Genomic DNA, 16433 nt, shown 5'->3' with positions numbered 1-16433 from the left:
CGAAAACCATTTCCAGAAAATTCTAATTATCGTTTGCTTGAAATGTCGTTACGCAGTTCCATTGCCGCTTCATTGGCCAATTCATCAGGTATGTTGGTGACCACACTTCTGTTCCTACCTTAAAAGAGCTATATTGTTATACAGTTGTAAATCGATTTGACGGTTTTGTATGAAATATACAAATATGTAATCTACACGGAGCATATACTTTCATAATACGAGAAAAATAAAACAAAAAATAAACAATAATAACAATATTTATTCATGTCATTGCCATTAAAGTAAAGATAATTAAAATCTTTGTAATTTTTTTTCTAGATTCTCCTAGACATTTTTTTGACAGTAAAGAGTTTCTATTGAATGTAAGATAGCAAAACTTTACTAAACCAGTACATCCACAGATTATATATGCAACGAAAATTGATGTAATCATTTTTATAACAATCATAAATCGGGAATTTGTTAATTAATTTTTATTAACAAGATCTATTGACAGGTTAAACTGTCCCTTATCCAAATCGCAGACAACTTGGTAACTCCACTTGTCCGTACTGTTCAGTACTTGTGAGTGTTTCTGAAAAATTCAAAAATTTAAAATTTGATTGTACTTCTTCCTCAAAGGCTGGCAACACACCAACTAAAAATGGACGTCTATGCCTTTTTGGGCGTCCCGCAGGCTCCTTTGCCCCCTATCGTATTAAAAAAGTCAATGAAAGTCTCCAATGAACCATTTATGGATAAATACTTTATCAATATATGCGTTTCATCAGGACAAGGATTAATAATGTAAGTTATAAAGTTAGTTTCGATACAAAGTCATTTCAAAAATCATTTATACATATAGGTAACACAATGTACACTTATGTACATTAAATGCTTCTAATTTTACATTTACTGTCAGAATTTTACTTATTGTTTGCGAGAACAATAACACAGACATTGCATAAAATTTGTTTATCGAGCTAGATTTATGGGGTATAAATGGGAAATTACCAACCTCTAACTGTAAAAAACCCAATACTTTTAAAGTATTTTTTTATTATATAAACGTAAGATATTTATTTTATAAAAGTATTTGAGACTAATTCAACTATTTAAAAAAAATGTAACATTACATTGAAAGTATTAAAAATAATTCATTATATGTGTTCAATACTTTAGTATCAAATATTAAAAAGGTATTAAGCACACTTTCTTGTTAGAAGCTTGAAAAAATATAAAAAAATACCTACCAATATCTTAACCGCCTGCCTCGTATGCATATCCCATTCCACGAGCTGGCCCAGCACTGGCAAATCAGTTGGGCCAGCGCTCATTTGTTTACCACCAACTATCCACAGAGCCCAAATCGCAAAACCGTTTATATTATGGCTTCCATCAGATGCATCTCTATAAATATTTGTGTTAATTATTTAATTATAATAAGAGTACAATATTGTGACAATCTATATTTTTTTAAATAATGCAATAAGTGTGATAAGTCCTTTAGAAATATTTAAGCGACTTGAAAAATGTAAATTATAGAAATCCCCCAAATATCTCGGAAACTACAAAATTTTGATGAATTTTGAACTGTTATCTAAGTAATCAGTGGCGCTACGGCTTTTTTAGAACAGGGCCTCAGATATCTGTATCTGTTGATTATTTGTCAGTCTAATAGGAAGATACATGATCAGCCTCCTGTGCCTGACACACGGCGTTGTCTTTTTGGATCTAAGGCAAGCCGGTTACCTCACGATGTTTTCCTTCACCGTTCGAGCGAATGTTAAATGTGCACATGAAAAGAAAGTCCACAGCCGGAATCGAACCTACGACCTCAGGGATGAGAGTCGACCGTTGGTGGCTACCAGGCCAACACTGTATGTTGTAACATAAAATAAATAAATCAATGGCGCTACAATCTTTTTAGGTCTGGGCCTCAGATTTCTGTATCTGTTTCATGAAAATTTGTAAATTGAATAGGCATGTAGGTGATCAGGCTTCTGTGCCTGACGCACGACGTCGACTTTTTGGGTCTAAGGCGAGTCGGTTTCCTCAAGATGTTCTCCTTCACCGTTCGAGTTTATATTAAATGCGTACGTAGAAAGAAAATCCATTGGTGTACAGCCGGGGTTCGAAACTACGATCTCAGGCATGAGAGTCGCACGCTGAAGCCACTAGGCCAACACTGCTCTTGGAACTCTCTCCGCTCTCTATGTTGGAACATACCGCTATTTTCATATGGAACAGGACCATTTTCCATAATTCCAAGAAATGTGTGTGTCATAAGTGTGTAACATACACACACTTACAAACTTATGAAATAAAAAGCTTCTCAATCTGTTTAAGTGATTTATATATTATAAATTGTTTTTATAAATTTATTTAGCTACTGTAAAATTCTTAAACATCCATTTACTTCTGCGTGTAAACACAAAAAAATATTATTATATATTTTTTCACTTACACAATATCAAAGACGCCATCTCCAGCCATCGTAGGCTTGAGGTCTTTGAAGTTGATCTCTGCCAGCTTCCGTGGACTCCCTCGGCACTTGCAAGGGTACTCCCACAGTGGTTGTTCTTCGATCTCGGCATCGCTTATTAATCGAGAATTCTAAAAAAACATTTCTGAATAATTTCTTGATATAAGGAAAATGTCAGCCGATGTATTTAGCTGTCTTAACATACATACATAATGTGAGAAGTGTTGCCTGCCATTATTTATATATTCAAACTCGAACATATACTATCGTTTAAAATTAAATTAAATGTTAAGATAGCTTTTTTAAGCGATACCGCCGGCCATGGACACTCACATTGCCAGAAGGCTCACAAGTGCGTTGCCGGCCTTTCAAGAATTGGAACGCTCTTTTCTTGAAGGACCCTAAGTCGAATTGGTTCGGAAATACTTCAGTGGGCAGCTGGTTCCACATAGTGGTGGTGCGCGGCAAAAACTGCCTTAGAAAACGCTCAGTTGTGGAACGACGGACGTCGAGGTGATACGGATGGTATTTTGTATTTTGCCTTGACGTCCGATAATGAAACTCAGCTACGGGTATTAGACCGAACAACTCTTCTGAACACTCCCCATGGTAAATGCGGTAGAAGATGCAGATGGACCCAACATCTCTACGCAACGCCAAGGGATCAAGTCGCACGGAAAGTGATTGGTCGTCGACGATTCGAACCGCTTTTCGTTGAATACGGTCAAGTGGAAGGAGCTGGTACTGGGGAGCTCCCAGAGGTGAGAACAGTATTCCATGTGGGGCCGAATTTGCGCTTTATAGAGTTGCAAGCGGTGGCCCGGAGTGAAGTACCGTCTCGCCTTGTTGGGCACACCAAGCTTTTTGGAGGCTAATTTAGCCTTCCCTTCCAAATGACCGCGAAACTGGACGTTATTCGATATGTCAACGCCCAATATTCCGATGTTAGCTGAGGCTTTAAGGAGAGTGCCTTCAAAGAGTTGAGTAGCGACAAAGGGAGTTTTTTTAGCGGAAAACGCGCAGACTTGTGTCTTCTTGGGGTTAAATTGGACTAGATTTAGTCTACCCCAGTCCGAGACTCCACGTAAAAGAGTTTCGACTTCAGACACAAGTTTGTTCCGGCACTCATCAACACCAGCCCGAGAAATACCTGCCCGGCCCGTGTAAAAAGTATCCCCAGTGCTGTCGTCCGCATAGCAATGAAGGTTGCTAAGTTGCAACATATCATTAATATGCAGAATAAACAGGGTCGGGGATAGGACACAGCCTTGTGGGACACCAGCATTGACGGGTTTAAGGTCGGAGCATGCTCCGTCGATGACGACCTTAATGCTCCGATCAGCGAGAAAGCTGGAAATCCAGTTGCATAATTTCTCGGGGAGCCCATAGGCTGGAAGCTTCGAGAGCAGTGCTGTGTGCCACACCCGATCGAAGGCTTTCGCGATGTCCAAACTTACCGCCAGCGCCTCCCCCTCTGCCCATCTATGTGTAAGATATACAAGGAGGTCACCAGCTGAGCGACCACGACGAAAGCCGTACTGAGAATCGCTAATCAGCTGGCTGCCCTCTAGATACCTCAAGAGCTGGCCGTTAATAATGGTTTCCATTATTTTGGAGAACAAGGAGGTTATTGCGATTGGGCGATAGTTGGACGGATCAGAGCGATCGCCTTTTTTAGGGATCGGGTGTATCAAAGCTGTCTTCCAGCACTTCGGAACAGTGTTGAGGGAGTACAGGTACCGGAAAAGGCGCGTTAGGACCGGAGCCAACTCAGGAGCACAAGTACGCAGCACAATTGGGGGGATGCCATCAGGCCCGCTCGACTTATGGATGTCCAGGGAAAATAAATGTTTACGGATAGCACGTTGCCGGAATGTAACTTCAGGCATTGTAGTATCACACCGCAATAATGTCGGTGGTTCCTTCCCCTTATCATCCAAAGTTGAGTTCGACGCAAAGAGACAGCCTAGAAGCTTAATCTCTATTAACCGGCATCGCCAAAGATCTGCTTGGATACTTTGTAACTCTTATGAGTTTTTAAAGTTGAGTTTTTATACCAAGCTGTACCACGTCACATCCACGGCTATTAAATGAGTTAATTTGAGATTGAATCGCTATTGTTAGAAGAAGTAATTGATTATCAGGAGTGAATGAAAGAGTTTATTCTCATGCCATTTTTACCATAAGGAACATGGATTATCAAAGCCTTACAAATGAAATCTAGCTTCATTGGAATGATCTATCTATTTCCGGAATCATCATCATCACCATAAACATCATCATCACGGGCAGGAGGCTCACCTGATGTTAAGTGATACCGCCGCCCAAGCACACACTCTGCTCACATTGGCAGAAGTACGTTGCCGGCCTGTCAGAATTGGTACGCTCTTCTTGAAGGACGTAAGTCGAATTGGTTCAGAAATATTTCGTGGCAAAAATTACCTTAAGAAATGCTGCGATTACGGAATATACTTTTTTATTGTATATAAATGATGTATATTAAAAACTTACCTCAACAAGTGCGTCAAATATGGTCATGTCAATGCCCTCGCACACGTTTAACGGAACCCTAATTTTATGTAAATCATTAAATTCCACCGGCATCGCCCAAAATTCACAACCGTCAGGCAAACACACAGACTCCAACTTATATTTATGCAATAAATATGCAACTTTTAAATTTTCCCACGGCAATATCGCCGAACTGAAATTCGGGTCACAGATAACATTTGTCACTTCACTGACAACATCCTTTGTAATCTCTGGTATTATTCTCACGTTGTCTATGGCGTTCTCTTGTATGTAATTATTTAGTATACCAATATGTAGTTGCATAGGTTCCAAAATGTAGACGAATTTTGAAATTTTCGCAGCGGCAACACCGAGGAGGCTACTACCATTAAGGTCTAATACTATGGAATCTTTTGACAGTTCCTTTTTAATCTGTCCAAGAAGTTTTTTACTTCGTCTTCCATCATTTATGTATGAAACGTGTGTTCTCGATAGAGCCAAATGCACACCACATTCACATATTGGCCTTTTATAGTTTTTTGGTTGGGTTTGATTGTTTTCTGTGAAAAATGTTGTTTCAATATTACATCAATATAAAAATATCGCGACGGGTAAAATGTTTTCCTATTTTTAAACTACTTCATTAAAAATGCGTAAAAGTGCTTAACATTTTATTAATAATTATTTATCAATAAAATAAATTAAATTTATTTTCCTTATAAAGTTTCAAACCCAAAACAATAATTACTTTTCATACTTAAGGACCAAAAATCCATTTTCATAACTGATATTAATTTTACCTTTTTAAAATCAAAATTTTGGATATCTTGTAGAGTCCAAACTAATACTTAAAAACGTTATTTAATTTAATAACATAAAATATATTTGACAGTTTGACGAACATTTTGTATCGGATTTTATTTTCGTCAATATTCTAATGTTTGTATAATTATTTTATACGCTAGTTTTTGAATGCTACTCCAGAAGAAGACAAATGAAAATCGGTCCAGCCTTTCTCGAGTACTAAGTGTTCAAGCAAATCCGAGTTTGTTTTATATATAATAACAATAATATATTTTCTGTTATAATTATGTTTTGGTTGCCTCATTGATAAATATTGATAACTTTTATGGATTTAAATTTATTGATACTTTTTATATGTCGAATGTCGAAACCTTTCAGTTTAGGAGTGGGTATAAAATATTAAAAAAATAGATAATTCTACAATAAAATAGACATACGTAAATAAAACCACAGTGAGTACTCATCCTGACATGAGACCAGGGTGACTACTTGATCTTTTGTAACTGCCATGGTTTGTGGAAGATAGTACACCGCTTGCATCCAGTGGTCTCTCCAGGGTATGGAGTCCTGGGGCCTCTCTGACGATAGGTCTGCATCTGGGTGACCCCACCAAGGTGCACAACTAAGAACTATTTTGCCTGAAATTAAAAGTAAATACTTAATAACACTATGGGGTATATACATAAATGTTATGTCTAAATCACTTAATCAATTCGATTTTGTTCCCTTTGGAGTAGACTCTTGGGCCGTGGGGTAACCCCAGAGCCGGTGCTTTCCTAGCTCAACGAATAAGTATTGATACAGTGAGGTAATGCTACCAGCGGTAAAGTTACATTGCCACAGTTGCAAAACTTTTTAAAATTTTAAGTATTACTTTTTAGGTTAAGAAAATTGTAAATATTGTTTAATTGTACAATCTTAATATATATAAACCTCCTGTCACGATGTTTGTCCGCGATGGACTCCTAAACTACTTAACCGATTTTAAATTAAATTGGCACACCGTGAGCAGTCTAGTCCAACTTAAGAGATAGGATACCATCTTTAATTATAGTCGCAATTTTATTTTATTGCAAATGATTTGTCTATAATTAATTGACAGTCACAATTATCTGTTAACTCCAAAAGATTCTAACAGATGTCGATACTATTCGACTGGATTAAGTAAGTAATCAATAGATGGCACTGCTATGGTAAACCGACAAACGTGTCATATAAGCTACAATTCAATATCATGATTACCACGTGTGAGGCTAAAGTATAAATTAAATTTATTTTGTAGTAAACGAAATACCGTAAAATTCAATTATTTCTACTTTTTTTAATTTTTGGTGTTAGCATAGCCAACCACGTGTTAATTAGACCGAAGTGTAAATCAAATTCAAATTATAGTGATGATAATACAGTGAAATTATTCTTTCGTGTCAGTCTATTAAGGCTAACTAAAACCACATTAAGGAGAAACGAAGTTCAAGGGGGCAGCTAGTAGGATAATAAATAAATAGTTTGCATTCTGGAATCCTTTAAGACACAATCTTTTAGAAGAAAATGAGATGACACAGAAAATGTTTAGGACTGGCCACTTAGAGACATTGCTAATGAAAAAAAAACAATTATTTCAATTCTAGAACTCTTTGGTAACCTAATGTAGTATATTACATTAATTTGTCATTTGTTTTTGTGAGCTGGTGGCAAATCTAAAACTCTTGTTACACGTGAAAATGAACCTAACGAGAGAAAATTTTGGGTCAATGATTTATAGCTACAACAACGAAAGACATACTTAGCATTTCTCAATGAAGCACCATCTCGTGCCACTATTTTCAATTGGTTTTACGAGTTTAAGCGTGGACGTAGCAATCTCAATGATGATCCGCGTGAGGGACGTCCTTTAACAGCGACTACTGAAGGTTACTAAGGTTATCAGTGCTGTGCGACGCATGATAGAGGAAGATAAGAGAGTGACCTATCAACAGATACGGGCAAGCCTAGGCATTATTATGAGTCAAGTTCAAAAAGTACTACACGAACATTTAGGCGTCAGGAAGTTTTGTACCAGATGGATTACCCATATTTTAACCGACGACCAGAAACACCTGACCTGGCGCCCTGCGACTTTCATTTATTCCCAAGAACTAAAGACAAAATTCGAGGTATTCGCTTTACGAGCCCTGAAGATGCGGAGAAAGCGTAGGAAAATACCATAGAAGAGACCCCTAAGGAAGAATGGGCCCACTGCAATTCTGAGTGGTTCCATCGAATGCGACGATGTGTAGAGAGGAACGGAGATTACTTCAAAAAGTAATAAAAATATTGGACAGCACATTAAGCCATTTTCCAAAAAAAAACCAAGAAAGGAAAAAAAATCATCATAAAAACTATATTTTTTTTATTAACAAAAATATTTGTTTGTTTTTTATTTTGCTATTAAATGATGTCTACACACTTTTTTGTGTTATATTGTGGTTATTTGTGTGATACTACTAATAAAAAATAAAAAAATTACCCTCCGTGTCCATATTAAGTTCCCACCACATAAACACCATTTGAGCATTCCCAGTTATCATTGAATTGAACTCTTGTTTCACAGTTCGCTTCTTATCAATTGATGACCGACCAGACCAATCATAATAAAATACTGGAATCTGATCCGATATCTCCTTGAAAGCCTGACGGGGAAGCTGCGATAGCTGAATATCATGAACAGCTGCTGAACCGCCACATTCTTTCATCTGCAATTCAAAATTAAGAATTCAATGTAGTAAAGGGTTTTCCCATCCTTTTTTTTAAACATTTACAAAATGTAACTGTTCGTAAATTTCAGTATTTTTTTTCTTTTCTTACAGTTCGCTCAAAAGAGAGTGCGACTTTACTTAAATTACAATCTAGCCTCTACAATGATTATGGATAATAAGTAATATACGTTGACTTAATTTTGTACAATACTAGTGGATAGCTTAACCTATGGTAATGTTCATTAACAATCTTAGTGTTCTATAATGTTTTGACACTATGTTCGTGTGTATTACCACACTTGCACTACACTAGTTTTAGTTACTCAAAATGTATAGTTCCTTGTATACTTTCATTTTTAATACACCAAGGTGCCTGAAGTACTTTGTTCTGGAACCCTTATATTATTTCTCAATTGTTCTGTCCTGTACAGACCCAAAGCTGGATAGTTGTCCACACAGGTATTAGTACTTTTCTATAAAGCAGCAATTTGTTATGTTTTGAAAGGGGCGATTGCCTTCTTATTAGCCAGTACATTTATATGTATCTTACATATAATTCTTGCTTTTCTTTTTCACGTGTTCTTTATAATGCAACTTGTATCTAGGGTCATGTCCAAGTATTTATCTCTATTAGCATGAAATTTTTGTTCCGATAATAAATAATGGTCTGTACTGTATGGCTTGATTAGGAAAATCAACATTAACAGATTTAGAATGGTTCAGCTTTATTTGCCACTTCAATGTCCAATGTAATACAATTAATGATATTTTGCGTAAATTCAGGTTCTTTGCAGTATCATGCCAACAAATGTGGCTATGAGATACAGGAGTGGCCCTAATACACTTCCTTGTGGTACTCCCTTAAATATACTAGTAGTTCAATGTAACATTCAACCTTATTCAACTTATAAATCAAGCTTTCGTGAAATGTGACAGACTTTTTCAAAAGCTTGTGCGACATGTAGAAATATAGGCTTTCACTTACTTGAAGTGAAAAACTATATAAAATTTACAACATAGCCAGCTCTATGATGTAATGTGTTGCTATCAAGTAATTCCATGAACTTGATCAATAGACAAGTTCTCTAACTCCAAATTGATGGTTGCCTATAAGGATTGATCATCTATTGACTTATTTTATTTTTAATAATAATGTTTCCAATAACATGGACATTATAAGAAGATAGGTCTATATTATGAACTTGTGAAGGTTTCCTTGGTTTAGAAGTTATGATGACTACTGCTATTTTCCATAATCCTGGAACATATCTTAACCTGAACAAATATTTAATAATATTTGTTAATTTTACAATTCCGTTTCTAGGCAAATACTTTAAGACACATCCTGTTATTAAATCATAACTTGGAGATTTTTTGCAGGTGTTACTAATTTTATCTCTATCACATCTTGTTTGTTGTTATTCCAACACTCACTCTATGTGATGGTGTTGTGTGCAATGTGATTGACTTCTTGTAAATTGGTTCTTGTAAACCATTTTTTTAAGTAGAAAGAAGTTATGATAATATATGTATTAAAGGCTATCTATTAAACCGTATCACATACATACAAATTAAATAGCAAATGTGGATCAATTACAGTGAACACAATAGTAGCCAAAATATATAAAATATTAGGTCCTTACATATGAAATTGGCGTTTTGTCGTACTGGCCACTTTGACCTCAAATACCTCCTCTTTGGTTAGGAATTTCAAATTCAAATTTGCACAGCAATTTACTCATGTATTTGTGCTCCGATGACCGTCATTCGTTTGTTTTTTTTCTGTTTGCGTCACTCATTTTACAAAATGGAAAACTTAAAGTATCGCAGTATTTACGAGCTGCGGAAACGACTCGAATCGTGAATGATGTGTATGGCGGTCATGTTGCAAAAGAAAACACAGTTCGTTTTTGGTTCCAACGTTTTCGTTCTGGAAATTTCGACCTGCAGAACAAGCCCCGTGGTCGGCCTGAGACCCAAGTTGATAATGAAGTATTGAAGGCTATTGTGGAAGCGGATCCATCGCAAACCACGTCCGAGTTAGCTGCAGGCTGCGGTGTTAGTGATAAAACTGTTTTAATTCACTTGAAGCAAATTGAGAAGATTAAAAAGCTTGAAAGGTGGGTACCTCACGAATTGACTGAGGCAAACCGGTAAACGCGCGTCGACTGCTGCGTTACATTACTGAACCGGCACAATAATGAAGGTATTTTAAACCGAATCATTACCTGTGATGAAAAATGGATTCTTTACTATAATCGGAAGCGATCAGCGCAATGATTGGATCCTGGCCAGCCAGCCAAATCCTGCCACAAGCGAAAATTAACCCCAAAAAAGTTACTTGTAAGCGTTTGGTGGACTAGTGCCGGTATTGTTCATTGCAGTTTTCTCAAATTTGGCCAGACTATTGGCACTATATGGCTGATGTCTATTGTCAGCAATTGCAAACCATGATGGAAAAGCTAGCGGCTAAACAACCTAGGCTGGTCAATCGCTCCACGCCACTGCTACTTCACGACAACGCTAGACCACACACTGCACAACAGACGGCTACCAAATTAGAAGAGCTTCAATTGGAATGTCTAAGACATCCTCCGTACTCCCCAGACCTTGCTCCAACAGATTACCATTTTTTTCGAAATTTGGACAACTTCTTACAGGGGAAAAAAATTAACTCTGATAGGGCAGTCCAAATTGCCTTCATAGATTTTATTGATTCCCGTCTGACTGTTTTTTTTAGTAAAGGGATCAATGAACTACCTATGAGATGGCAAAAGTGCATAGAAAACAATGGTTCATACTTTGATTAATTAAATATATTATATTTAAAAATATTCGACTTTTTGTTCCTCCCATACAAGACGCCAATTTCATATGTAAGGACCTAATATCTATTCCACATTAAAAAAACATATGAACGTTGGAAATTAAAGAAGGCTCTCTTTATAACATAACTATATATTATCAGTCAAAAAGTTAACTTTAATAGCTAGAACGGAAGCTTACCTTACTTGGAGCTCTCAGCATAATCTCTAAATCATCATCTGCCAAATCATTCAGTTTATTCCACTTCTGAAGTGTTGGGCACTCAACCACTTGAGCATAAATCACAGCAGAGTCAGGTACCACAATACAATCCTCCTCCAATAGATTTTTAAGTGCATGATCAAATGTAGATAGAGCTCCTGTAAAATGTAAAATTTAAATTAATCTGCAATAGTAATCTAAAAATATTTGTTCATAACACATATTAATAATATCACCTATATTCACACCATATTCACTGTTGCTATTTTCTCTTTTTTATTTGAACCTACTATCTAGATGTTAAACACCTCTCCACATAATTTTTTTCAAAATCTGTACTGATAATCCCTTATTAAGCTTATGTAAGACTGAGTTAACAAAAACTCAGCATGTCTAATAAAAAGCGTAAATATATATTTTTTTATGTAATAGCAGGCAAACGGGCAAGAGGCTCATCTGATGTTAAGCAATACCGCCGCCCATGGACACTCACATTGCCAGAAGGCTCGTAAGTGCGTTGTCGGCCTTTCAAGAATTAGTACTCTCTTTTCTTGAAGGACCCTAAGTCGAATTGGTTTGGAAATACTTCAGTGGGCAGCTGGTTCCACATAGTGGTGGTGCGCGGCAAAAACTGCCTTAGAAAACGCTCAGTTGTGGAACGACGGACGTCGAGGTGATACGGATGGTATTTTGTATTTTGCCTTGGCGTCCAATAATGAAACTCAGCTGCGTGTATTAGACCGAACAACTCTTCTGAACACTCCCCATGGTAAATGCGGTAGAAGATGCAGAGAGACCCAACATCTCTACGCAACGCTAAGGGATCAAGCCGCACGGAAAGTGATTGGTCGTCGACGATTTGAATCGCTCTTCGTTGAATACGGTCAAGTGGAAGGAGCTGGTACTAGGGAGCTCCCGCCCAGAGGTGAGAACAGTATTCCATGTGGGGCCGAATTTACGCTTTATAGAGAGAAAGTAGAAGTGAAGTACCGTCTCGCCTTGCTGAGCACACCAAGCTTTTTGGAGGCTATTTAGCCTTCCCTTCCAAATGAGCGCGAAACTGAACGTCATTCGATATGTCAACGCCCAATATTCCGATGGTAGCTGAGGCTTTAAAGAGAGTGCCTTCAAAGAGGAGAGTAGCGACAAAGGGAGTTTTTTTAGCGGAAACGCGCAGACTTGTGTCTTCTTGGGGCTAAATTGGACAAGATTTAATCTATCCCGGTCCGAGACTCCACGTAAAAGAGTTTCGACTTCAGACACAAGTTTGTTCCAGCACTCATCGATAACAGCCCGAGAAATACCTGCCCGGTCCGTGTAAAAAGTATCCCCAGTGCTGTCGTCCGTATAGCAATGAATGTTGCTAAGTTGCAACATATCATTGATATGCAGAATAAACAGGGTCGGGGATAAGACACAGCCTTGTGTGACACCAGCATTGGCGGGTTTAAGGTCGGAGCATGCTCCGTCGATGACGACCTTAATGCTTCGATCAGCGAGAAAGCAGGAAATCCAGTTGCTTAATTTCTCGAGGAGCCCATAGGCTGGAAGCTTCGAGAGCAGTGCTCTGTGCCACACCCGATCGAAGGCTTTCGCTATGTCCAAACTTACCGCCAGCGCCTCCCCCTTGGACTCTGGACTCAATTGCCTCTGCCCACCTATGTGTAAGATATACAAGGAGGTCACCAGCTGAGCGACCACGACGAAAGCCGTACTGAAAATCGCTAATCAGCTGGTTGCCCTCTAGATACCTCAAGAGCTGGCCGTTAATAATGGTTTCCATTATTTTGGAGAACAAGGAGGTTATTGCGATTGGGCGATAGTTAGACGGATCAGAGCGATCGCCTTTTTTAGGGATCGGATGTATCAAAGCGGTCTTCCAGCACTTCGGAACAGTGTTGAGGGAGTACCAAAGTTGAGTTCGACGCAAAGAGACAGCCTAGAAGATCGGCCTTCTCTTTTGCAGTATGGGCCAGTGAGTCATCCTCCCTATGCAGTGGTGGAATAGAGGGCTGACAGAAATTCCCTTGGACAGCCTTGGCAAGAGAACAGAAGGCTCGAGTTCCCGAAGGATGGTGGGCTAATTTCTCACCAAACCTGGCAATATGCTCTGACTTTGCCGTAGGAATTTTCTGTTTGAAGGACCTAGAGGCTGAATTATATGCTTTTTTACGTTCGCCGATAGCAGCATCACAGGATATCGCCACTTCTGCCCAGGCTTTAAAGCATTCACGCTTAAGGTGCAAAGCCTCTGCACGAACGCCTAAACCAAGGCTGGGAATTCCGGCACCGCAGAATAAATGTTGGAATGGAATAAAAAGTTCCATGCCCTGCAGGACCACATCGACGATAGAGTCAGCGACGACATCCGGAGTACTCAACGAAAAGCAAATGGGCCCCCAAGCGTAGGACGCAAAAAAAGACCGCATCCCATTCCAATCTGCTGACTTATAGTACCACACACGGCGACAGCCCGCGAAGCTAGGCCGTAAAGGGCGCGTGAGCGGCACAATGCTCCGTACCACACAATGATCTGATTAACCCAACAGAGACTTCGTACTTCTCCGGATGTGAAGTCAGCAGAAGGTCCAACAAAGGTTTATGACCATCCACATCTTGTATTCGCAGGGACCATTTGCGTCAAGTCGTAGGCTTAAGCAAAGTCGTGAAAGGATCTTCAAGCGTGATCGGTAGTTTCAGAGCCGAGCCAATCGGCTTAAAATCGCCAAGTATCACGATTTCAGCGGTAGGAAACCTTTCGAGCAGGGAAATTGTAGCCATTTGGATGTGCTTAATGAGTCGGTCAGTTTCGGTATTTCCGCTATGGGACCTATACAGGCATGCGTCGGATGGTCATCGCAGTCTACGCGCAGCCAGAGGTTAGAAAGGTCCCTTCCTTCAAGCGTTCCGAGGCGAGGAGAACAGATATCCTCTATGACGTACACGCAAACTCCAGCCCGCGGCACAAATGAATGTTCCAATTTGTACCCCGGGTAGTGTAGGTAGAAATCATGAGCCGGGGAGGAAATCTGAGTCTCGGTAAGAAAGAGCAAGGCCGGCTTCACAGTCTCTAAATGATAGTGGACAGCGTGCATGTTGGAGTTGAGCCCCCTAATATTTGTGAAGTCCACAGCGACTATGGACGGGGGTGCCTTTGTTGGATTGCTCCATTTGCCCCGAGACCGATAGTTATTTGTAAAGAGCGCAGAATTGCCCCCACAATACGAAGGGCAGCCTGTGCGTCCACCACCGGGTGCTGAGTGGTCCACCGCAAGCGCGTGTGGCACCCCCCTGGGGTAGATTCTGTTTCTTCTGCACCTTCATATTTCTTGTACGTACATAGTTCTTGTTTCTTGCACGAAACGCGAGTACAAGAAGGCGAACCTTTTGTATCACTTCACGCCGGTTTTCTGAAAGACAGTGGTACAGCCCCGGACATGCCTGCCCGTTTGTCTGAAGCTAGGAGGCAACAGCATGGCACTCCCACTAGGAAGGGATTTACTGATTGCGCCGGTGAAATAACCACTGTCACAGGTTATTTCACCGGTGGGCGATGGGATCGTCACGTCCCGACGCCGACGAATTATATACTATATATTATAGATATAATTTTATATTTAGATAAAATAATCACCATTAGCAAATGTCTGTCTTGAGAATCTTTTTGCTGATTTTTTATGCTCGAGATACATCAGAAAGAAATACATACCTTCACCAATTAATTCAGTATCAAAAACTTCTGTGACCAATATATTTGCCTTTTGATTCATATCGCCGTCTTCACCTACTGTTAGCTCAGTAGATCTTTTAGGGATTATTTTAATTTTATGTGAAACTCCATTCCTTTCTAATATCTTAAGGCAACACTCTGCCATTGGTTTAAATGCTTCACAGGCTGTGATAGTATCTGCACCACATTTTGCTGCCATTATAGAGAGGAGCCCAGTACCAGTTCCTGTAATTGAGATTATTTTCTTATTATACAGTTGAGTTTAGTTGAGGATGAAACAGACTACCTACATAGAATAAATTATACAAATTAACCTATATCTAACACATTCGCTTTTTTTCCATCATTGTGCATCTTCTCTATAGCGAGTTGTAATGCTCTATAATACTTTTTATTTCTTTCAGTGTCGTGAAGCATATCTGCAAAAGCCGACCTCGCTATTTCTTGGTGATAATCATAATCATCGTGTTGAACATCCCATTCTGTACCACCAGTGAGGGGATTGCGCTTCTGAGTAAACACTTGCATTTTGATGCTTTCAAATCTGTGAAACCTAGGGGAAAATTTGTATAAACTAATTTATTGCGAAATTTATTATGATTTTTTACTATTTAATTGAATTCTACAAAAACGCCGGTCTTACCTTTTAAAGAAGGATAAAACTACTAAACTACAAAGTTTTTTACAATTAACTGTTTGCATCTACTAGAATAAATACATCGTGTCTGTTTATACAACAAGTTATTATAATGATTACAAATAGATTAAAAAATGCAATAGGGTAACCAAAACCCAAATGCCCAACAAAAATTGTTCATTTGACCATTAAACATACATTATACATGTTTTGGTTAGGCATCAGTCAAATCTAGAGTAAATGTCAATATCAACTCAAACTCAGAATGGACTTAAAAGCATAGATTATGACTTTTTTTATTTTCTGGCATAGTGACTAGCGTAGGTTAGAGTGCAAGTAACTTGGAAAGAAAAGTGAGTCCTTAAAAAATAAAGCCATACAACATATTTTTTTGTTTATGCATTCATAACTGATCTTTCCAACTGATGACAGAGAATTTTAAATATTATGTTACAAGCAGTTTATTACAAACTGGGAGGTTTTTATCATATATACTTAAATATGAATTTACTATTCTATCAATAA

The 16433-nt window shown here is 38.6% G+C and overlaps 1 protein-coding gene across 1 annotated transcript; it reads right to left on the bottom strand.

Annotated features, from left to right (window-relative positions):
* Positions 1–241: 241 nt before the first annotated feature.
* On the bottom strand, positions 242–16127 carry LOC123715131 (protein arginine N-methyltransferase 7). The gene is made up of 10 exons (XM_045669982.1): positions 15915–16127; positions 15586–15824; positions 15251–15496; positions 11521–11699; positions 8286–8511; positions 6217–6417; positions 4976–5535; positions 2447–2595; positions 1233–1389; positions 242–574 (listed from the first exon to the last, which is right to left on the bottom strand). The coding sequence occupies exons 1-10, from the start codon at positions 15971–15973 to the stop codon at positions 467–469; spliced, it is 2124 nt and encodes a 707-aa protein (XP_045525938.1). The 5' UTR covers positions 15974–16127; the 3' UTR covers positions 242–466.
* Positions 16128–16433: the final 306 nt, after the last annotated feature.

Source organism: Pieris brassicae, chromosome 10 (assembly GCF_905147105.1).
Source record: "Pieris brassicae chromosome 10, ilPieBrab1.1, whole genome shotgun sequence".
In the NCBI taxonomy this organism is placed as follows: Eukaryota; Metazoa; Arthropoda; class Insecta; order Lepidoptera; family Pieridae; genus Pieris; species Pieris brassicae.
The sequence above is the reverse complement of the archived record's forward strand: the minus strand, read 5'-3'. Positions and strand labels throughout refer to the sequence as shown.